At 41.6% G+C, this 23,207-nt stretch overlaps 1 protein-coding gene across 3 annotated transcripts in view; it reads left to right on the top strand.

Annotated features, from left to right (window-relative positions):
• Positions 1-23,207, top strand: part of PPP2R5E (protein phosphatase 2 regulatory subunit B'epsilon) — a 445,062-nt gene that overhangs the window by 71,309 nt on the left and 350,546 nt on the right. For all 3 annotated transcript variants that reach the window (XM_078660324.1, XM_078660322.1, XM_078660323.1), the window contains exon 3: positions 20,246-20,442. In XM_078660324.1, the coding sequence (XP_078516450.1) occupies positions 20,246-20,442 (197 nt within the window). The remainder of the gene's footprint in view (positions 1-20,245; positions 20,443-23,207) is intronic.

Here is a 23,207-nt window from a genome sequence, read left to right on the forward strand (position 1 = left end):
TGACTACACATGATACTATATCAACATATTCACATGAGGCACATACTCAGGGTGAGAATTTTCCCATCAGTTGTCTATCTGTACCGCCACTTTTACATCATGTGGGTTCTCCTTACCCAGGAGTTGTAGGTGCGAACACATTCACACAAGTGGTAAGAGTAAGAAGACCCTTGTTTTTTTACCAGTGAACGGTATGGATGTAATATGACAACTAAAAAAAGCAGTGCAAGTGAGTAAGTGAGTGGTGAGAAGATAACATTAGGTGAAACTGAGTAGAAGTAAAGACTTTAATGTTTTCTCTCAGCTCCCCAATATTAAAAAGTGAAATAACAGATTTAACAAAATATCTGTTCAGCAAGTGGTCGACATGTTTCTGCATATAAGGAACATTACCTATGCATTCATCAGGACCTAGTTGTTGCTACTGCTGTAAAATGAGTGAGCAAAAGTAAAAAGGAATAATATCACCTGATTGTCCGGTACAGATGCTCCACCACAATCTATAAAAGAATAATCACATCAACAGAACATGAAGGTGACAAGAGACAAGCACATTTTTGAAAATACACTCTTTTAGTAGTTATTTTTGTGATCATGTCAATTTTTATTTATTAGACACGTATTCACTCACCCTATTCGTGTGGGGATCGCGCCTCACCTCACCTGGCTGCAGCTCAGGTAAATGAGGAGCACCGCTCCGTTTGTGAAAAACACATATAAACATAAGCATTACACCGTTTCTCCCATCAAGGGAAAGAGTCTAATCTTCAGACCAAATTAAAAAGAAGTGTCTGATTGTACCTCACGATCCTTCGCACCATTTAGAAATACTGTATTTATTGCCCAAATACATTATTAATTGTCTTATCTCAAAATGGTACTCAGATATTAAATGTCTTGTGTGCCCTCTCAGTCTCTCATCCCCAAATGGTACTACGCTTGGCTTGTTTGGTGAGCCGAAGTACAAAGGCTGCGTGTTGTGGATTTATCGTGCTAAATAATTTCCTTTGCTGACAGGTTCAGTCTGATGGAAATCCCCTAGTGACACGCCATTGACATTAGATATCTAACATCGTAGTACCTGTGGTCTGATCTGCGGGCTGCTTAAGGGTGAGATGTTCTACTTTGCAGCTGCTGCTTAATGGCTCCTGCAGCCTGGTCATGGCGGTGCGACCTGTTGCATGTGCGCCTCACTCATGCTTGCACCTCTTACCGCTTGCCCAGATCGTATCAGCTTCTTGTTGATCTCACCACCAGTGAATTTCCTGTCGCTTATGCAATCTAGTCGCTTCCCTGCCATCATCAGGCCCGTCTCTCCACAGCACTGCTACCGCCAGGCAGCTCTGGGGAGGGGGCTATGCCCGCCGGCCAGTCCTCGCCGCCCCAGCAAGATGGCCACGGCCTGCAGAATGCGCAGCTCTAGAGAAGGGCTCCAGCAGGGTCTAGGCCGTATTGTACTGCCCGTAGACTTGCCTCTCCTCCGCCTACCGGCGCCAGCCACATAAGGGCAAGTTAGGAGTTGCGATGCCATCTGTGGCTGAATTATTCAGGCGGATAATAGGGCCTCGATGCAGAGCCGCTTAAGAGTGCTACCGCCATATTGGCCGGTTAGCCATGCCCCCCCGATTTCTCCCCCCCCCCCCCTCCCCACCTCACAACTGTCTCATTAAAACGTGTTTTATGTGTATGCTTGTTTTACTTAAACAGATATTCAGTCAAAATGTTGACTGATTAAAATAATAAAAAGGTTTGGTACGCTTCCAGGGGTAAAGATGAATGAGGGAAAATCACACATTTTGCTTTTTTAATACTCCTGACCAGGTTACATGTGAACCCATAATAGAAATGTATTTGCAGAAGTTAGTGTATTTGAAATTCGTTAATATAAAACAATATAAAAATAAATGTCATATCTGTAACTCACAAACCAAGTGTTTGATTAATTACAAAGAGGTGGGAAGGAGTTTCTTTAGAAAAACACAGTGTCTCTGGAATTTATGCAGCGCACATCACACTTGCTTTCGCTAACTTTATGAATTGTTCAGTGGCTGAACACTTAAAATATTGGTGGTAAATTGAACTGGCCTCTATAGAACTAGGATTAAAATTATAAGAGATAGAGCTCTTTCTCCGGGTTATTTCCCTGAATTCTCATCTTGAAGTGGATATGAATTAATAATCGGATCTGACCTCAGACGCTTTGTGGAAGCCAACAGAAACAAGAAGATAAATTGGAAGAAGCACTTCCCCAGGGTTGGCAGTAATACTCAAACTTGTAAATCACCATTTTGTGGGTACACATGGGAAGACTGGAACAACTAGTAAGGCAAAATTGAGGGATCTTTGGTCTCAATATTTTATATAGTCGATCATCAAGAAGGCCCTGTACACAAGCGTTGGCCATATGTATTTCCATTAGGGTGGGGTAAAATCTGAATTTCTTTAACGTCTTGCTACTGTGAGATGTATTTGCCTATGATTATTGGAGCAGGCCCTGACCACAGAAAGGTTTGCTTGCCTACGGTTCAGCTGTGGGATAATTTGCATGAAGGGTGACACAAGGCAGAGAGGCCACTCGTTAACCACATGCTATATGTGCTGTTATATCCTGATTGCCATTTGCTATGTTCTCCTTTCCTTTATTCATTGTCGAAGGCTATTTTTGAGTTTATTCCATTAGTTTTGTGTTACTTGTTCATGTCATTTTGAACTCCGATGTAGTTTTGTGTGATGACAGCTTGCCAATGTGTGGAAGCGGGATTGATGTCCTTAAACCAGCTGAATGATCTATGCATTATCCACTTGCCTTCCCTCATGGGAGCGTTTGAATTACTTCTACTTAGTCCCATATGATAACATTCTAATGGCCGTAGAGCAAGAGCGGAAATTCGTAGCTTGTGTGAGAAGATGCATAAAACAACACAGATGAGTTGAAGGCACAGTCAGTATATGGCAGTAACCTTAAATTGTAAAATTCCTAGATTAGTCTTCTTTTTAGAGTAGTTTGTCAACGTGAAACTGAAAGTTGATGATTCTGTTTTCAGCATTAAGAGTTTTGCTGTGTTTCTTAGCTTGTATTTGTTACTGTCAACTCTTGATTGTCTGCAGAAACAATCTTGTAAAATCAAATTGAGCGCAAAGAGCATTGTCACTTTTTCCTAACTGTGCTGACCACATGCTTAAAATGTGCTATATCACACCTCGTATATTTTCTAATGATGTTCCCATAGGTATTCTCTTTTGTATACCTCTATCACAAACTTACATTATTGATTAGCCCCTTCGCTGCGGGGGTTATTCCCCCGCTGTGCTGGGGGGGAGGGGGCGCGCACAGCGCCCCCATGCTCATGACGAGCTCAGCTCGTCATGAGCTGCGGCGCTCCGGTGCTCATGACGAGCTGAGCTCGTCACAGGTGTATTGACTCCCGTGGAACGCTCAGCACAGCGGGGGAATTCTCCCCGCACCTGAACGTTCCACGGGCCATGACGAGCTAAGCTTGTCATGAGCACCGGAGCGCCGTGGCTCATGACGAGCTTAGCTCGTCATGAGCGTCGAAGAGGTTAATTTGTTAGATTTTTCAGACATTTGCCTGTTTTACTTTTCCATTGGCTCTTCCCAGATAATTTGTTATACTACTGGCCATTAAGTGGTTAAGTTTTCCTTAAGTACTTCCCATTATCCTGCATGCTAATTGCCTTTCACTAAATATTTTCTCTCGTGGTGTTTTTATTCTTCTTCATACTGAGGGGATTTCTAACTCTAAAATACATTGGAACACAAAGCTCTTCCTTGCCAATACTTTGAATTTGCTTCTGTATTGGAGGATAAGCATTGATGGGTACTGGGAATGCTATTCTGTATTATGCCATAACGTTAATGGATAACGAACATTTTTAGTCATGAATGCAGCTATCTAGACGGCATTGCATGGTGCGAGTCTTTGGTTAGAGTTCTTGTTTAGAAATGTATTTTACTTGTTTGCTAAATAACAATGACTGCCAAACCATATTCCAAAAGTTTTTGCCCGTTGGACTATGTGTAGAAGACTATATTTTAGTTGCAATTACTGTTATTTTCACAAACTGTTTTTTTTCTCCTTTACGCCTTTGGCCAGTGAAAGACTATTTCATTTTACACTCGTTTCAGTAAATAACTAGAACAATGCCTTAAGTTGTTGATTCGTGTGCTGCAACAGTTGTCTTTGTCCGAACGTGTAAAGCAAGTCCATCTGGTTATTTTTTGTTGCTTGCCAAGCTCTCCTTGGTTGCTAATCTCTTAAAGTTGTGACCAATATGTAACCAGAGTAACTGATGTTTAAGGAACCAGTAAATATCTGCCTTGGGTAATTGTCTAGCTGGTTTTACCAATTGCGTTATGTATGATTTGTAGCCCAGACGACTTCTCTGTATGCTGTTCTTCTCTCCTGGGTATTTGGCCGGACTTATTATTTGAGAGTTCAGTTTGTAGAGTTTTACTCACATAGTTTTATGTATTCACTTTTTTTAACTACTTTACTTTTGAAAACAGTAGTATAGTTCAGTTTAATAAAATTAACAATTTCTATTTTTCCTAATTCCTTAATATGCTGATATGATTTATTTTATGGAACATAAAATAACCAACATTTGTATAGTGTATTCCATCGAGGAGGCTCCTCAGTCATTTTTACTTGCAGGTCAAACATCTTATCATAGGGGAATATCGTTGCAATAAACGTGGCACTATTTGAGTGTGGTAACGGAGCATATGGAGGGGGACACAAGGTGGTATGGCAGAATAACATTAATGTACCATGCCTATGAATAGTCCTTGCATAAATGGTGGTTGTGGTATGACAAGAGGAAAGGGAAGAACCAAGCGGTGTTGTCGCCTTGTGAATGTTACAGGTGTTAGCAAGTGTAATTCATAGTATGATTGCATGCACAGCTTCAATGTAATCTCAAGGGACAATTTATTAACCCCTCTCTATCCGTGCAGCTTCAGCTTTCTCTGACTAGGATCCAGGAATTGGGTGAAGTGGGAAGAGACCATAGATCTTGTAACTTATTGCATATAGTGCTGCTCACTTTTCAGTTTCTGATACCTAGGTTCTGAGGCCAAGAAGCAATAATCTCATCGGACCTACATCTGACTTTCCTTAGCTGGGCATAGTATAGTGTTCAGCAAATAATCCGAATAACTCATGTAAAACATCTTCAATTACTGCTGCATATGAATGTTACTAAACTGGTCAGTGTGAATCACGGCCGTAGGGTATTCTGGCAAAACATCCACCCTAGCCCTAAAAAGGCCGACCTCTTGCAAATTTGACAGGGCTTGAAGTTGACACATATACAGAGGTTCAGATGTGCATTTTGTAGTCCACTTTATACCACTCAGTAATGCATGGAATTTTATGTTTTCAATTTTTAGGACGGTATTTACTGTTCTTGTAGAACACGATTTTGGTTTGAGTGTTGTTTTTCTATTTCCGATGGTAATCTCAGTTAACTATGTAAGAGACTTAACCAGTACATTTTTCTCCCCTTGTTCGTGAAAATGGGGAGTAATGGGATGTAATGACATTACCCAGGCTGCACCGACAAAACGCTTGAAATGGGCCAAGCCCTAAATATCAGTACTGACCTTCTTGAAGAGGCTCGTTTCTTTGGTTGATGCCTGATATGAATGTAAAACACGCATTTTTCGTTTATGTGTAATTCCAGTTTCAAAATAGTAAGTTATTCTCCTGGTTTAAAATGAAAAATTTCATTCTTTAGCCAATTAAAATCGCATCTGATTTCAGAAATAACTTTTGCTTCCTAAGAATACATTTTTCCTACCACCTTAAATAAAGTCTAGGGACAAAAACATTTACATGTAGTTCGGGGTGATTTTAAGATGTTGGTGTTGCATTGATTTCAGCGATACAACCTCATTTGCAGTAAGCAACACCTAGCTCTGAGGTCTGCATTATGTCAAGTAAGTGAGAACGCCTCCATGTTAAATTCAGCTGGATAAATGCCTGCTTTGTTTTTAGGCCGAAGCCTACTAGACAGTCTTGGTTGCTTATAACATCTTTGGGACATTCAGAAAGCCCCCATGGGAATGCACGCCACCCATTGCTTACCATTTGTGCTGGGGTTTCTAACTAGGTTTTGGTGGTGAACTCCGTTCGCGGAGCTTCTCGCGCTACGCAGAGCTCTGCTAAAACTCTGCTCATACTGCAAAGCTGAGAGGATTTCCCCGCTCGCCCTCCAGCGTTAAGTTGATGAGCGTGAGTGAATAAAATCCAACGCTTGACCACCTCCCAGCGAGATTTCTCATTGTGGGTGGCCGCAGATTGCTGCGACTGCTCGCGCTGAGAGACCTTCCATACGCTGAGAAACTGCCGCTCGAGTAGAACATCTACTCGAAAGAAGTAGCGCTCTCTTGCGCATGGTGCCATTATCGTTGGAAAATTTCCGGCGCTTAAAATTTGAGCTAATGGTGCGATCTAATGCACTCCGCCCAGGCCGATTTGTAACTCATATTTGCTTGCTTTCTGTTTTCTGTCTCTATTTGTTCTAGGCTGTCTAGCTTGAGGTTTTCCCTTCCATTGCCCAAACCCTATTTACTATATCCTTTCAACAAAACTGGATTTCTTTAAACCGCCCTTTAAATCACGTTCTGATCTTGTCACATTTGCTGTGCATTCAAAGATCGAAGTAAAATGTCATGCTCGGTTTTCTAGGGAGATTGGTGTTACTTTTAGTTCTTGGACTTTAAAGTGAGAGGGTTTATGTGACAGGCAGGCTAGTGCTTGAGAAAGGCTGTATGATGCTTTTTTTTCTTGCACACAACAAAATTCAAATGTATGTAAAAGAGCATTGCAGATATTTCGGAATATATTAGTATTAAAAAGCACAAATTAAGCCCATTTTTTTTATAATTCTCAAGTGCGGTGGAAGCAGAATTTTTAGACAGTTACACACATTAATGTGTGTGCGCTGTATACTCAGTAAAACTGTATGCCTGTGCAAATGTGTTACTGCACTCTACTCTGCACCACTCCAATCTGCCACTTCACTCTATGCCAATGCACTCTACCCCACACTACTCTACTATGCACCATGCAGTCTGCACGACTGCAGTCCATGCCAATGCATTCTACTCTATAGTACTCCACTCTTTGCAAACCACTCTACGCCACTCATCTACTCTGCACTCTATTCCACTGCAGTCGACCATGCGCAACTCTCCTCTACTCTGAAACAATGTACTCTGCCACTGCACTCTGCGCCATTCCAATATACTCTGCGCCTAAACTCTTTGCCACTCCACAATACTTTACCTCACCACAACCTAGAGCACTCTACGCCAATATACTCTCTACCACTGCACTCTACACACTATACTCTTCTCTACAACACTTGACGCCATTGCACTCTGTTTCACTCTACACCACGCTATTCCAATGCACTCTACCCCACAATATTCTACTATGCAACTTTGCACTCTGTGCCACTGCAGTCAGTGCCACTGCACTCTATGCCAATGCACTCTACTCTGTAGCACTCCACTCTAAACCAATGCACTCTTTGCCAAACCCCTCTACGCCACTTATTTACTCTGCACTCTATGCAATTCTGCACTCTATGCAACTCTATTCCACTGCAATCAACCATGCGCAACTCCCCTCTACTCTGAAACAATATACTCTGCCACTGCACTCTGCACCATTGCACTCTGCGCCATTCTAATATACTCTGCGCCATTCCAATATACCCTGCGCCATTCTGCGCCCCGCCACTAAACTCTGCGCCCCGCCACTAAACTCTGCGCCACTCCACAATACTTTGCATCACCGCATTCTACGCCAATGAATTCTACATCACTTTGCTCAAAACTAGTGCACTCTACGCCAATCAGCTCTCTACCACTGCACTCTACACCACTATGCTCTTCTCTACAAAACATTACGCCATTGCACTCTATGCCATTGCACGCTGTGCCAGTCTATTCTATACCACTGTACTCTATGTACTGCTCTCCACACCACTTTACTCTGCACCACTCTGTGCCACTGCACTTCATGCCAATGCACCCTACTCTACGCCACTGCACTCTATGCCAATGCATTAAACACCACTTTAATCAAAACCAATGCAGTCTATGCCAACTACTCTGTACAATTGCATTTTACACCACTATAGACTATGCCACTGCACGTTAAGCCATTCTATTCTACTATGCCATGCTACTCTGCGCCGCTGCACTCTGCTCTGCAAGACTGCACTCTGTACCACTGAACTCAATGTCTTTCTACTCTGTACCACCGCAGTCTATGCCACTGCATGCTAAGCCACTCTATACGACTGCATTCTACTCTGCACCACTCTACTGTATGTGAATGCACTCTACGCCAGTGCACTCTATACCAATCTGCTCTGCATCTCTCTTCTTTAATCCACTTCTCTCTAGGCCACTCTACTCCACTGTATGACACTACACTCTACAATACTCTACTCTGACGCTGTACTCCATTAAACTCCGCTCCACTCTATAGCACTCTACTCCACTTATGCCACTCCACTGTACTACACAACTCCACTCTATGCCACTCTTCAACACTGCTCCACTCTACAATGTTCTACGTAACTCACTCTATACCACTTTACTCCTCTCTATTCTACAACTCACTACTCCACTTCGACACTGTGCCACTCTGCTTTGTGCCACTCCACAATACTCTACTCTGCCATTTCACTCTACTCCACTACTCCACTCTACTCCACTACTCCACTCTGTGACAATCTACTCTGCTCTACACCACTCTAGTCGACAACACTCTACACAACCCCCTCTACACCACTCCACGCCAGTCCACTCTACGAAACCCTACCCAACCCTATAAATTGCCACTCCATGATACTTCACTCTACTCGACTCTATGCCACTCCACGATACTCCATGCCACTCTCTTTTGCCTCACTAACCTTTAGCAATGCTGAACAGCAGCCACGCTGGTGTACAACATGACTAAAACATATTTGCAAAGCCAATAAGTCTTGCATAGACAAGACCTATTGACTTTGCCAATGCTTGTCTTTAAGCTTACCTTCCACAGGTCGGTTCTGTCATTTGAAGTGGCGTGCGATGCTCACTGCAGTGGCTTGCTTAACATTTATCCAAAAGTTTTATTCATGTATGAACCCCACTCACGCCCTCGCATCTACAACTTTCTGTTGGCGTTTTTCCACACGAAAGACCCGTAAACTATGTTTTTGAAAGGGAGTGGTATTGATGACAAGATGACTTCCTTTCCGTTAAGTGACAGGGCTGACACATCATTCATTGCAGCTAATTGACTTCTCTTCTCTCCTAAATGGTATCTTTCACTGCATATAAATCTAAATACACAAAAACGCCCTATTTCCACGTGTCTATTTGCATTATCAAATTGGTTATGTGCTTCGACACCTAAAAGAACCGAGTTTTGTCTAATAAATAGGTTTTTGTATACTGTAATAGTACAGAAAGACGCATGCTTGCGCACACTTGCGCACAGGCATTACATATTTGAAAAAGGAACAAGACTTACATGTACATATGATCCCAGAGCAGTGAGCAAAACCGCACCGATAATCTACAAATCTGCACACAGACAACCTACACGAAGACACAGACAACGTTTAGGTGCACACAGATAGATACACAGGGATAAACAGATTGAAGTTGTGCATGCATGTGTATACATTACACCATAGATGATGAATATCTGCATTAATATAGATGGTGCAACACACCTACATTTATCCATGCACATATACCTGCTGGCATACAAGTACTTATGAATGGATGATTGGCCAGATGCATGCATGCTTCGGGCCCATTTCCAGAAGTGGTCCCTGAAAATTGGACCAGGTGCAGATTTCTAGGCGTACGTTGTGGTATCGCCTATAGACTCCTATTCCACTAGTTAAGAAATCTACATCACATATATTTTCAGCACAAAGAGAATGACACGAGGAAAACATTTTTTCCCATGGAGAAACCCCTTCCCCTACACCCCCAACAAATGTTTGGGGTGATTTGTTCCTATTTCTGTCCTGGCACAACAAAGTACTCCCAAAACTTGTAAGGAGTAACTTTCTGTTTCACCATGGGAAGGAGTTAGATTTTAATTCTGGAATGCTCACAATTTGTTAATGAGCATTCAAGGTAAACCACACCACACCATGCAATGCCCACTTCGCACCGAAAGCTTTTTCTTATAACACTTGTGTTCAATCAATCAATCAATCAATCAATCAATCAGGGCTTTATAGAGCGCACTACTCGCCCGTTAGGGTCTCTAGGCGCTGAGGTGGAGTGTGCGCAGGTCATGTGGGGACATTCGAAGAGCCAGGTCTTGAGGTCTTTCCTGAATTGGTTTAGTGTCTGTCTTTGCCGGAGGTGAAGAGGGAGATCGTTCCAGTTCTTGGCTGCTAGGTAGGAGAAGGACCTTTCATGCACTCTGTTCCTTTAGAAGCATGGGACGGTGGCTAGGTAGAGGTCAGCTTAGCAGAGGTTTTTCTTGGGGGCATGGCAGGAGAGGCGGCTGTTGAGGTATTGTGGTCTGATGTTGTCGAGGGCATTGTAGGCGTGCGTGAGCAGCTTGAAAGTTATTCTTCTTTCGACGGAGAGCCAGTGGAAGTCGGAGAGGTGTTTGGTGATGTGGTTGTGCCATGGGATGTCGAGGATTAGTCTGGTTGCTGCGTTCTGGGCGGTCTGGAGTTTACAGAGGAGTTTATTTTGTTGATTCCAGCGTAGAGGGTGTTGCTTTAGTCCAGTCTACTGGTAATGAGGGCGTGAGTGACCATGTTTCTGGAGACAATGGGCCTGAAGTGCTTGAGTTCTGTCGTGTCTGCGGAGGGTTTCTTTAGGAGGGGGTTGAGTTTGGCGCGCTTCCAGTTGTCTGGTAATGTGGCGGTCTTGAGGGAGCAGTTGCTTGTTCGGCATAACTCAGGTGCAATGGCTGTGATGACCTTGTAAAAAGTGTCTGAAGGTGCTCCGGAGTGGAGGCCCTTCATGGTCTTTAGGGTGTCTTCTGTTGTGAGTGGGGTCTAAGTAAGTAGGGTCTGTTTGGTGGCGTCGCTGTGAGTGGGGGTTGAGGTGGTGCGGAGGTCTTGGTCGTCGAAGTTGTCGTAGATCGTCTTGATCCGAGGTTAAGGAAGGAGCTGAGTGTCACAGAGATCTTGGGAGGGAGGGACGTCTGTTTGGCAGTTGAGTTTGGCAAATACCTGTATGATGGAGAAGAGTTCCTTGGAATTGTGGGCTTTGGAGAGGATTCTGTCTTGGAGGAAGTTCTTTTTTGTGGATTTGATGAGTTGGTGGTGTTCTCTTGCTCTTTCTTTCATGTGCTTTTCCCCACTGAAATTCCCCATGCATGCCCTGTGTTTCTTTTCCCTCGCAGCTCATATGTTATTTCTCATGCCTCTCCCCTGTCATACGCCTTCATCTGCTCGTTCCCACTGCCCTTCTCCTTCTTTCTTTCTCTTTTTTTCTCCTTTCTTTTTTTTTTACTTTAAGGGCCTTTGCTTATTCCTCCCACCTCATTTGCTGCCTCAGCATTATATCTCTATTATTCCCCCAACCACCATTGCTGTCTGAAATGTTTAATGTCTACTGATAACTTGTGAAGACTTGCTAAAGAAATGGGCTCACAAGACATCCATCTTTTAGTGAAAACATCTTAAACATTTATTACAAAAATCAAAACAATCAGAAACATAGCAAGCCATCAGTTTAACAGAGTCCGCTTTAGCAACATATGGGGTTCCCTGTACAAATATAATAATACATGAAAGTATGTGGCTCCTAAAATTTAATCTTTGGCACTGAAGCAGAACGTCTAAACTTTGGAAATTCCAGCTGATCATTGAAGGAATAGTTCTAATGTGAAGCTATCTCATCTACATTATTACAAATGAGTCTTAAAGATATGGAAAGCGAGAGACAAACTTGCTTTTTTCAGTGAAGGTGTAAATTTAATACTGAAGGCTGCTCCCCTTGAGGTGAAGTTGTGGGATCAGCCTGCTCACCAAAATGTATTCGGATTCAAACTTAAAAGTTTAGTGACCACCAGTTAAACTAGTGTTGCATAAGAGTTTGCTTACATTTAATCCACACTGGAAGAGTGAGCGGCACAGCTTCCCTCAAAAAGGTAAACAGTGCCAGCCTTTCATCCTTCTGGTCATTACTGTATTAGTGCCCTCCTCTTCAGGTGGTTTTACTTTTTCTTTTCTTTTTTACCCCAATGTAAAAAGGAGTTGGCAGGCATAACGCTTCCTAAGTCTCTGCCAAAGCAGTCTTGCTGCATTTGGTTTCTTGAGCTGCTTCTCTCCACGTCTTAGCACTTCTGCCCCTTTGGTGTTGCAACAGTCTCTGGATGTAAGCAGAGTCAAATGTTCGCTGAAACTCCCAAAGTTTATTTCCCCTCTTAGCAGTGTTGAATGCACAGGCCTCTCTCTGGCTGTGTTGAACCTTCATTAATGCTATGTGGCGAAAAGGGCTTTTGAAATAGCAGAACAAGAATCCCTGCTTCAGCCATTGCATTTATTTTGTTTTGAAGTGCCTCAAATGTTGTACATATAGAACCTGAGGCACATGTTATCGTAAATGGGGTTATTAATTCGGGTGGTGGTGGGGGGGACACTACTAATTTGATAAACATGTTCGGGAGGTCAAAATGCTGTTCTGAGTGTATCGTTGGTCAGCTCCTGTTGGCTGTGGCACATGAGGCAGACATTTCCAGGAAAAGTCAGTGTGTTAAATTCAAGCAGTACCAACATTTTGAAAGTAAAGAATACAACACAATAAATTCCAACCAGTGTAGCAAAATAGAGAAAACATAATTTGCAAAAAGATACCAAGATCATTAAAAATATGCTAAGGCGAACTAGAGACATGAATTAAAGTTGTGCAAAAAGCATCTATCCAAAGTCACTGTTCGTGGTTTAGTGGGTCCTTGGTGCGATTTCAAGCTGAACGAATGGAACGGAGATTGGCTAGAAGTGGGCTATCCCTATCAAAGTGTTAACTTCTGACTAAGTCTCTGAACTGGAAGTCCGATATTTCTTAGCAGCCTAGGGCTCTTCACTGGTCTCATGGATTTGCTGCCTCACCCTTGTCCAAGATGTTACCGTTTAAGTTAGTTGCATCTTTGAAAGTCAAAATCTTCCAGCGGGGCAAGGCTGGAACCTTAAACCAGACTCTACTCCACATGGCCAGCTACCTTCACCAACCACAGTGTCGTGCTGCACCAGTTTTCAGAGTGACAAAAATGCCAGTGTGGGATGAGTGGGTTTCTTGTCTAACTTGGGTGTGACCTCCCTGGGAAGTCACCTGCACCATGTCCTGTTCCCGTAAACGTTTCTCCTGCGCAGTCCTGCCAGATTCTAAGCACCAGATCTCAGATCTGGCCAAGTCTCCTGCAGGGTCCAGTTCTCATTGCTCAGCTTGTCGCTCTTGGCACCAGACGTCCTGCTGCTTTTTGTTTTTTCTGAAGCAAGCAAACAAGAGGGTAACCGCTTCACCCTTGTAGAGCAGTTTGATTATGGGTACCAGCAGGATTCAGAGGTCCATTACTCCGTACGTGAGCCCTCTTCCTTCAGGAGTCTTAAGACCTACTCTTCCCCGGTCCAAGAATGGAATGTTCTGAGGAAGTGGTAGTTGAAGTGCTATATTTAGTATGCAATAGCCAATGATTAGAGAAATTCTACACCCATTTCTCATTATTTTTTTGGAGTCCCTCCAACTTTTGCCGCACATCTTCTTTTTGTTACATTAAAATTACCCATGAACCTCTGTTTCAAGATAGGAGACCCAGCTTTTCATCGCTTTAGTCACTGTCCTATCTATATGAGCCTTCTTTTTGTCTGACAGTAAAAAACAAGTTCTCTCCTCAGCTGTGACTGGATCCAGGTGGTCTAGGAATGAATAAGAAGAGCTTTGCCTGGCATTTTCAAGTCAAGCATTCGTACTTAAGCTGCCAGTTCTGCCAGCTGGTCCTGTCCACTCCCAAATTGCTAATCTAAGTGGTCAGCAGTTAACACTCATTTGCTCTTCATGAGCTCACTGGAAGGATGTTTTCTTCTGAGCCAGTCAGTAATTCTCCTAGTTGGTGACGTATATTCCAGCTCTGGAGATTTGATGAGTGGCAACACTGGTTATAAGCCATTTCTGACTCCGCTGGCAGTACATTTTAAAAGACTTCCTTTTCCATTTCAGTTATCAGAAATCTGTTTTCACCTTTAAGACATACTTTGAATTAAGTTGGAAATAACATTAAGGCATTTTCTAGCATTTCCCCAGTGGGGATAGGAAGGAAAGATTATAATGCCATTCAGGCCAGTTCAGGGATTATTCAAATATGTAGTATAGTATATTTTTTATATGTTGGCACCGTGCCCCATGTGCTTACATATTCATACTTTAGGGTTGAACGTTTGAATATATAAAATTAGGATTTTCCTACATGGCAAAGGCACTTTTTCCTACTACCTGTGACTGCAGTGCTCTTAAACCACAGCCCAGCAAGCGCATAAGGGTGCTCCTGGCAGACATATGTTGCCATATATGTGGATGTGATATATACACACTGCAGCCCACATGTAGCATAGGTGTATTTTCTGTTTTTGTGGTAAATATATCAGTTGAGTGCAATCAGTTTTTTACCAGTGCCATTCTAGGACCTGAGCATTCAAAGCATTGCACTAATTAACCGTGTCACGGGGCACAACGTCCTAATACCAGTAAAAATAGGAACTAGGAAAATGTTGAAATATCTGGCCTGACCCCATGCAGAAAAGGCAGAAATGCTTCAGTGGGGTCCAAAATATTTTTTCCATGATCACTCCAATGGGGATGCTGGAATACAAACCACATCTCCCCGGTGATATATGTGTATTTACTGACCACTCTGGTTATAATGAAGAATAGTTTCCCTGATACATTTCCTGTATGACTATTTGTCTATCATTTAAAAAAAATGATAATATTAAGGCCCTGCACCATTTACTGTTTAGTGTTAAAAACCGAAAATCTTAGTTTCATATTTTACCAGTTGAACAAGCACCTGCTGGAAAAAATGCAGGAAAACGAATTTGAGAACATTGTGTGCAGGAACTTCCTGATAATTCTGACAATGTTCTTTGGCAAAAATGCAAGAAACTTAAAAAAATGACTTTGAAGCTGCATGTGGAGAGAACCCAAATAACAAAATGGTGACTCAAATTAGCAGTTTCAAAAGCATGTCCCCATAAATTATATACAATTGGTTTGGATTTTAGTGGGACAAAGAATGTCCTTTGACTTAACTCTGAGACTTAAAAAAACTTGTTAACGATAAGCAAATGTAATGATAGCTCTTTTAAATGTGAATGATTCTTCATTTTGCTGCTGCTCTGTGGTTACTTTATAATAACTGAAAACATCGGGATCAATCTTAAATGTATGTGACTTCAGGATGGTTCACCATACAGTTATGAAGTAGTCCAAAGTTTTTTGTGTAAAGTGATTGTTCTGTTTACTTTTATAACCGACTTGCATGTATGTGGGACTGATTCCAGATTACGGTTGCTTACAAATCAGAGATTTGCTGCAGACTTTTCTTCACACCATGAAATTGCTTGTTTAACGTGTGTGGCGCAGCTGGCACCTTTTTGCTTTGATTCGAGTAAAGGCAATTCAGCATTCCCAGGATTACTGTTTTGTAGACCATCTTCGTTCCACTCAACTCTTCTTTGACCTTAGAAATTGTTTCTTACTTCATACGTGTCATGTAATTTGTACTTAACTACTTGCAGGCTGTACGCAAGCTCTCTGGGGGCCCTAAAGGAAGAAACATTTTGCATCTCTATTTATCTTGCAGTCTTACATGCTAAGCTTCCATTTGTGTGTACTCGTGCTATGATTTCCCTTACTGACGGTGGGTGGCAAGAGCAAGGGTGAGCTGCGTTTTCTGATGCACGACCGGTGGGCCACTAAGGGGCAGCTGCATTGGAAGATGAGGTGAGACAGTCCCTTCAGCAGCAGTGCCCGAAGCACTAAACCATTGACTCCTTGGATGTTGCAAAAAATAGAACTGGCAAAAGAGTATTAGAAAATGGACACACTATTTAAAAGGTTTGATTATTTGCATTTGGAACAAAACATTTTATAGCTAGCACGTTAAGAATTGTTTTCAGTTCTGTTAAGGACACAGAGGCGAGGATTATGCTCCTCTTACTTTACTGCACGAAACACAACAGCTAATCACATTACAGTAAACATAACAAAAACTTAGTTTCCCATGAATGAATACCATGACCTCAGTATCCATCCACCAATTAAGGCCCTGCTCACCCAATAAGACCTGCTGTCACCACAGCCCTTCCTCTTTCTTTGCCAGCCTCATAGCTTAACCAGAAAAAAAACAATGTTTTAATTTTCCGCCATCCAACTTGCGCCTTGAAAATTTCCATCCATCTGCCCTTCTCTAGGCATTGCGAGACAAGTCCTCCAGGACCATCATATTGAAGGAAGAACAAATCACCAATCATGAATCAAACTTCATCCAAGACAGCGTCCGGTTTCAGGACGTTCAACTTCATTTAGTGTCTGAACTTGTGAACAAAAGACATAACCGCTGTAGCATCAATTAGAACTTCTGTAATTGCATAGGCTGGGCAATAATATATGAATAACCACTGTACATTTGCAAAACCTTAACAGTCTTCTTATGTATGCTTTATTTTAAAAGCCATCAAAATAAGAGTGTAATAATCCTCGCCTCCTTGTCCTTAATAGAATTGAAAATTCTTGATGTGCTACCTGTAAAAATATTTATTCTGTCACAAGACCGGAGGCTTTAGATTATGCGTGTTCAAAATTGATCCACGGCAATGGAAGCTACACCCACAAGATAGAAATTCTTAAAGTTCGAATCTGAGGACCAATTGGCCACCGCCATGATATCTTCTAATCTGGATCCCAGGTAATTGGTGTGCCATACCACCTCCTGGGCCTTATAAGAGAATTACATACTTTACACTTGGTGTCAAGTGATGATGGGAGGCTCACAGGGGTTCTCCTGTAGGATTAAGACCTATAATGGACTTAAGCAGGTTTGCCTGTTGGCCCCTCTTTTGTTTTCCTTTCATGTATATGACCTCCCCGGCAAATTAAACTTAGAATTAAACTTAGCCCCTAGAATTGGTACAATGTTCATTGGTTCTCTACTATATGCAGATGACGTTGTAATTTTGAATTTAACTCCTATTGGCTTGCAATGTTGTCTGGATGCTCTGACCAAATATGCGGAGAACTATTTTCTGAAAATCAATATTGCTAAAAGCAAAATTTTAGTCTTTCGCAAGAAAGGTCCCAGAATAAAGAAAGGGTTTAAGTGGTTGTTGGGGCATGAAGAACCTGAATTGGTCGATTCGTATCTGTATTTGGGGAAGGTTTTCTCAAAAAACGGGCGAGACTCCGAGCATATCAAACGGTGTGTTGGTAAGGCTTCCACCCAGGCTGGAGCTTTAAATAGATTTTATAAAACCTGTGGGAGACGCCATTTTAATCATGTTCTGTCGGTATTTAAGGTTAAAATTCCTCCTTCATTAACATACGCTGCAGAAGTATTGGACAGGAATTACTGGCTTGCTTTTGACAAGGCTGAAGTACGGTTTTCCCGGCAAATTTGTAATTTAAACTCTTTGTCTGCCCCACATATTCTATGCTTGGAATTCCATCTAGACTCTTCTTATCCTTCATCCTTGGCAGAGGTCTGGAGGTTGGGAAACTCCCTCTTTTGGGGTGGATGAGTGCACCCTCAGGGCTGCCTGGAGAATGGACATTTTTGTTAAACTAAAAGATAAATCTGCTTTCTTCAGATCATTTGTCTATGCAAATGACTCATTTTGGCTTAGTTTAAATTGTGATTCACCCATGCCAAAGCCTGTATGAAAGTCATTCCTAAAGAAGTCCGTAAACACGATTAATACGGTAAGAGACACAACCTTAAGTCAATCTAAAGCCCATAATGAGGTGATCTGTGTGATGGGGCTGGAGTAGACCCCAGCACTATCTTTCATGGAATCTCCCACATGGAATTAGAAGATTGATACTACTCTTGAGAACCAACCTGTTGTCCTTGAGAGAAGTGACGGGCATTTGGGAAAAAAACTCCTAGAGAGGAGAGAATCTGTGAATTGTGCTTTTTACAAACTCAGGATCTTAATCACGTGCTGTTTGTGTGTCTGGAACTTCAAAGGGCAAGGCGCATGCTTTTAAGACCTTCATTCATCAAATTTAATATTCATTCTGTTCAGGAGGCTCAATCTTTTGTCTTGTCCCCAACAAATGAAATGGTTTATCATAGAATATTTCAATTTTTAAAAACATTTCTGGACATTTATTAGGAAATTCTCAAAGGGTTTAGTGTGTATATGTAATGTTTGTTGGTTGGACAATCTAGAACTTTGTATCCTTTACAAAGAATGTTTTTCTCTCTTCTCTGTTTTTATTTATTGGTGTATTTAAAAAAATAAATACATTTTAAAGTATGTTTTTTATTGTATTGGTGTACTTTTGTGGACCTCCGTAGGAGCTCCGTAACAAACTACTTTGAAAAAACACTATGGCTCAGTCATGGTTTGTGTTCTCATTTCCCACTTCGGCATTCAAATCCCTCATCACGACCTTCAGGCCATGGTTTGGCACGGCTTAAAGACCAACTTGCATCTGTTGGCAGAACATGTTTGTTCCCTCTGTGTCATGTGGTGGAGATTAGCACTGATTAATGGTGGCATTGATGTTATGAGCCTGCTGTTGACTGGCATCCACTTAGGCATTTCTCTGTCCCCTTGCTCAGGGCGATAGCTACTCCTTTGTGATGTTGCCCATCGTCCCTTTCTGAATACAGAACCATCTCTCCTGGGGTGGTTTTCGATCTGTCTGATCTGGTCCACGGGCTTTCACTGACCCACGAGGATGTGTAGGTTGTAGCGCCTCCTCTCAGATATTATTCAAGACAGCTTTCCTGTGTCATACATAGTCCATAGTGACAGGTGCAATACCAGAATTGGATTCTGGAACATAGACTATTTATGTATCGCCATAAAGTGCCTCACCAAAACTGGTTCCCTCTGTTGCATCCTGCTGCACATGAATAATGTATCAGTGGTAAAGAATGTAAACTAATTGAGAGGCACGAGATCCAAACTCGTTTTAGGCCTCTCCTGGGATCTCTGGGAAAAATACCCTTCATGAAACGCACAAAAGATGATGGGTGGCTGTTTGGAATAAGTCTAACCAATGGCAACTTTGCGTGCAGCACTCCACCCCATTGTTCCTTAGCTCACCATGCCACCACAGTTTGAACCTAGCCATATGGAAATCTGTTTTGACCCTGCTCCGCATGGGAACAATCCAGCCCGAACTACCAAGCCAAGTCCTCCCTGAACTGAAACACAAGCATCCTGGACCGGTTTCGCCCTAGTTACGGGCTCATAAGTTGGGTACAGATTGGTTCCAGTAACACAGTGAGCACGAGGAGCATGGTCAAGACTGATTTGCATATGGCTAGGTCCAGACTGAGCTAGCCATTCGAGTTGTTGCAGGTGTTTGCAGTATAAGCTGTTTTTCGAACAGCATGACCAAGAGCCAGACGTATAGATAATTGGACGCTAACTGTGGATGCTTGTCACCATTTGAGCAGGTGCTAAGCGTATTTAACATGACATAACACAAGCTTCTGTCCCTTTAATATGCATTGTGACTAAGAACTATTAAGATTACATAACCTCAGTATTTTTCCCCACAGCTGTACTAATATAGATGCTAAGTTTGACTGGTCCTTGCATGACTAGTTAAGCCAGTTCTGTGTTTTTCTTGGAATTCTGGGGCTTGTAGTCTTATTTAACCAAGTATAAAACCAGGACTATGTGGTCCAGAATTCTAAGAAACACTAGGACTGACCAATCTAATCACGCATGGACCTTGGAAACTTGGCAGCTATAAACGTGTCCACCTTTTTTTGCCCGACGGTCGTCGTGTAGTGAACATCCCTGAAATGATAACTGACTGTGATGTTTCTCAAGCACCTCCTTTCATACACAGAATGCACATCAACCATAGAAAAGTGATTACCTTTGTTTCTTTTCCGTGCTACAATTTGCATCTCTTGTTTAAAGTCTCTAATGGCAAACTTTCCTTTTACAAGCGTACTCATCCTCACATTCATGTATTTTTCTTTTGTAGACGCACCAAATTCAGAGCAATCGGAACTATTCCTGAAGAAACTTCAGCAGTGCTGTGTGTTGTTTGACTTTATGGATACACTTTCCGATCTTAAAATGAAAGAATACAAACGCTCTACACTCAATGAATTGGTGGACTACATCACTATAAGCAGAGGCTGTTTGACAGAGCAGACGTATCCCGAAGTAGTAAGAATGGTGAGTTTTCTTTCTACTGAGACAAGAGTCTCTTTTTCTGGCAATTATTTACCCTTCACAGTCGGATATCCCTTTCTTTGTTGTCCGCAGTCACACCAAGTTTCTTCTTGATCACAATCCTCTCATTGTGATTTTGGGGTGTTCGTTTTGGCAGCATAGTTGCCAAACGTTCCTGCTGCTTAAATATACAGAGGGTGGATTTTTTGTGTAATTTTTTTTTCAACCATGGGCTTTCTGTGACACGTCTCTTTAAGGTATTGGCTTCAGATTTGTCAGTCACACTTATGGTTAGCCCATTGGATTGGGCGTCTTTCACTAATGCTGTTGGCTGTTTGAGTGTCCCCTTTCACCTCCATTTCAGTGCCTGCATTGAAATGCACGAGGTACTATTTTACAACTAAGAAGCCTTTAAAACAGCCTACCATCCTGGAAGAGAATGTTTTAGTGTTACTGATAGTTTAGACAAGTAACTAGAGACAGAAACAATTTATTTGCCAAATCTGTTCTTGTCAATGGTTTTAGTGATCCTGATCCATTATTTTATTTCGAATAAAAATACACTTCCAACTGACTCATGCAGTTTTTGCTCAAGCAGAGACTGTCAAGGGCAATGGTAGTAGACTACAGTGGGAATTCGTAGACTTTCATTTTATCTATAAAGATTCAGTGATTAAATGTTCCAGGGAAGTTTTTGCCGGTCTTAACAATGCTACTTATGCTGGCGTAATGTTAGATTCTTGTAACAAAATATGTCTATTAAAAGCACTAGTAGATTTATTAGTCACTCCAGAAAGACGGCTATTAAAGAAGAAGCCTGGAAAAATGTGCAAGTGTTCTATAGTTTGAGACATTGAAAATCAGCCCGCTGTACACTACCAAAACTGCTATATTTTGATTGGTTGTAGCCGGACTACATTTACCTGGGAGATTCATAGTTGAGACCGCATCAGCCCTCAATCACCACCTTCCAATAAAAGCTGGATGTGATGAAGATCATAGTTCTAATAAAGAGCTAGAATATTCACCTATCAAACAGAATATATCTTCACCGGGAGACATGCTTGTTGTAGACGACTGCTTTAGAATCCTTCACCCTTCTGTACAGAATGCTTAATATGCATATGAAAATGTTTCTTATCTCTGCTGCTACAAGTTCCTGAAGTAAATGAATAGCCAAAAACATTCCTTTCCATGTGTTGATAAGTTATATTTGAAGTGTTCCCAGAGAGTGAAAATGTCAGTCTATGAAAGTATTCAGTGTTTAAAAATAGTACCCTCCTTGTTTTGCCTGATTTACAATGTAAATTAAGAATATTTGTAATTATTTCTTTGACTATAGCAGTTTGTAAGGTACATGGATTTATTTTCTTCTTATTTTTAACTCCTAACACAAATTATTTTGACACCAGAGCCCTTTCATGCAGAGAGGTGCCAAGACTGACAAGAGGATGTTCGAAAATAAGAAATTAAATATCCAAACAGCAATACCTTTGGAGGCACCCTGCTACCATTGTAATACAATTCTATTAATCTCAAATGTGAGCTCTGCCCGTAAATGACAACTCTAAAAAACAAAAATCTACTTGCATACATTTAAATGAAACTAAAAATATTTTTGCTTACCAAAAAACTACTGTTTTAAATTTAGGGAGGTATTACGTAATAGGGATGATAGCTATCCTGAGTAGAAAGGTGTTGAAAGGAATACTGGGCATATGTAGGAATAGCTCACCTTAACTCTTTTTAACCCTTCTAAAAATGTACCTTTTCCGTGGGAAAGGCATTATATTCAGAAGCTCCTCTTCCTACAAAAAGTCATTCAGAGGTGCAGCACTGTTGTCTTCAATACAGTATGTCAGCACTCTAGTTGTAGTTAACTGACATACTGCTGCTCGAGTTGGAGTTAAAGTAAGTTTCACTCCGCATGCCAGACTTCCTGGCATTCATGAGGAAGATATTTGTTTATTTTTAGAAAAAGTACCCTCATTTTTGTTTTGTAGAGCACATACTATAATTTCCATGAGAAAATGAAATCCCTTAATGTTGATTTACTGCAGACTCCACCACAGCAAATGCTTTTGGTTTTAAAGCTCTGATTTTAGCATCATAGTGTTAAGGTGTGCCTCACTTCTGTAATGAGTGTAGAATGTTAGTGAAATGAAGTATAAATGGTAGTCACGAGGTAGATCCAAGTATAGATTTATTAAGTTGTCACGGGATCAATTCATGTTAGTTACAGGATCAATTCTAGATGACATATGGTATATTCAAGCTGGTACATGGCCCCACCAGGAGCTGATCTTCATAGCTCACCCACTCAATCCAACTGCCACTCCTCTAGTCTCAGGCATACCCAACATTCCACGCTGTCATCATGCACTCTAAGGTTCCATACACACAGACACATGCAAACCAGCTGAGCTGCTGTAATTGTATTTACAACACATCCTCTTTCCTTAATGAGACAAAGAGAACAAATAAATAAATAGTAACAACGAATTTGTAAAGAAGAGAACAGAAAGCCAAAGATAAAGACAGGCAGGAAAAGTCCATACTAGGAACAGGATAAAAATGAATGGAAGGATGAAAATGAATGGATGTAAACAGGATGCTACCAAGAAGACGTAGCGAGACACACCACCCCTTCCCTAGGGAACATCATGAAAGAAAAAAAATGGAGAAAGTCAGAGAGTAACAAAAATAACGTGTGCAGATCTAAACTAAACACACCATGAAACGGGTACAGGTGAGTACAAAGTAGAGTA

The sequence above is a fragment of the Lissotriton helveticus genome, chromosome 9 (assembly GCF_964261635.1).
Source record: "Lissotriton helveticus chromosome 9, aLisHel1.1, whole genome shotgun sequence".
In the NCBI taxonomy this organism is placed as follows: Eukaryota; Metazoa; Chordata; class Amphibia; order Caudata; family Salamandridae; genus Lissotriton; species Lissotriton helveticus.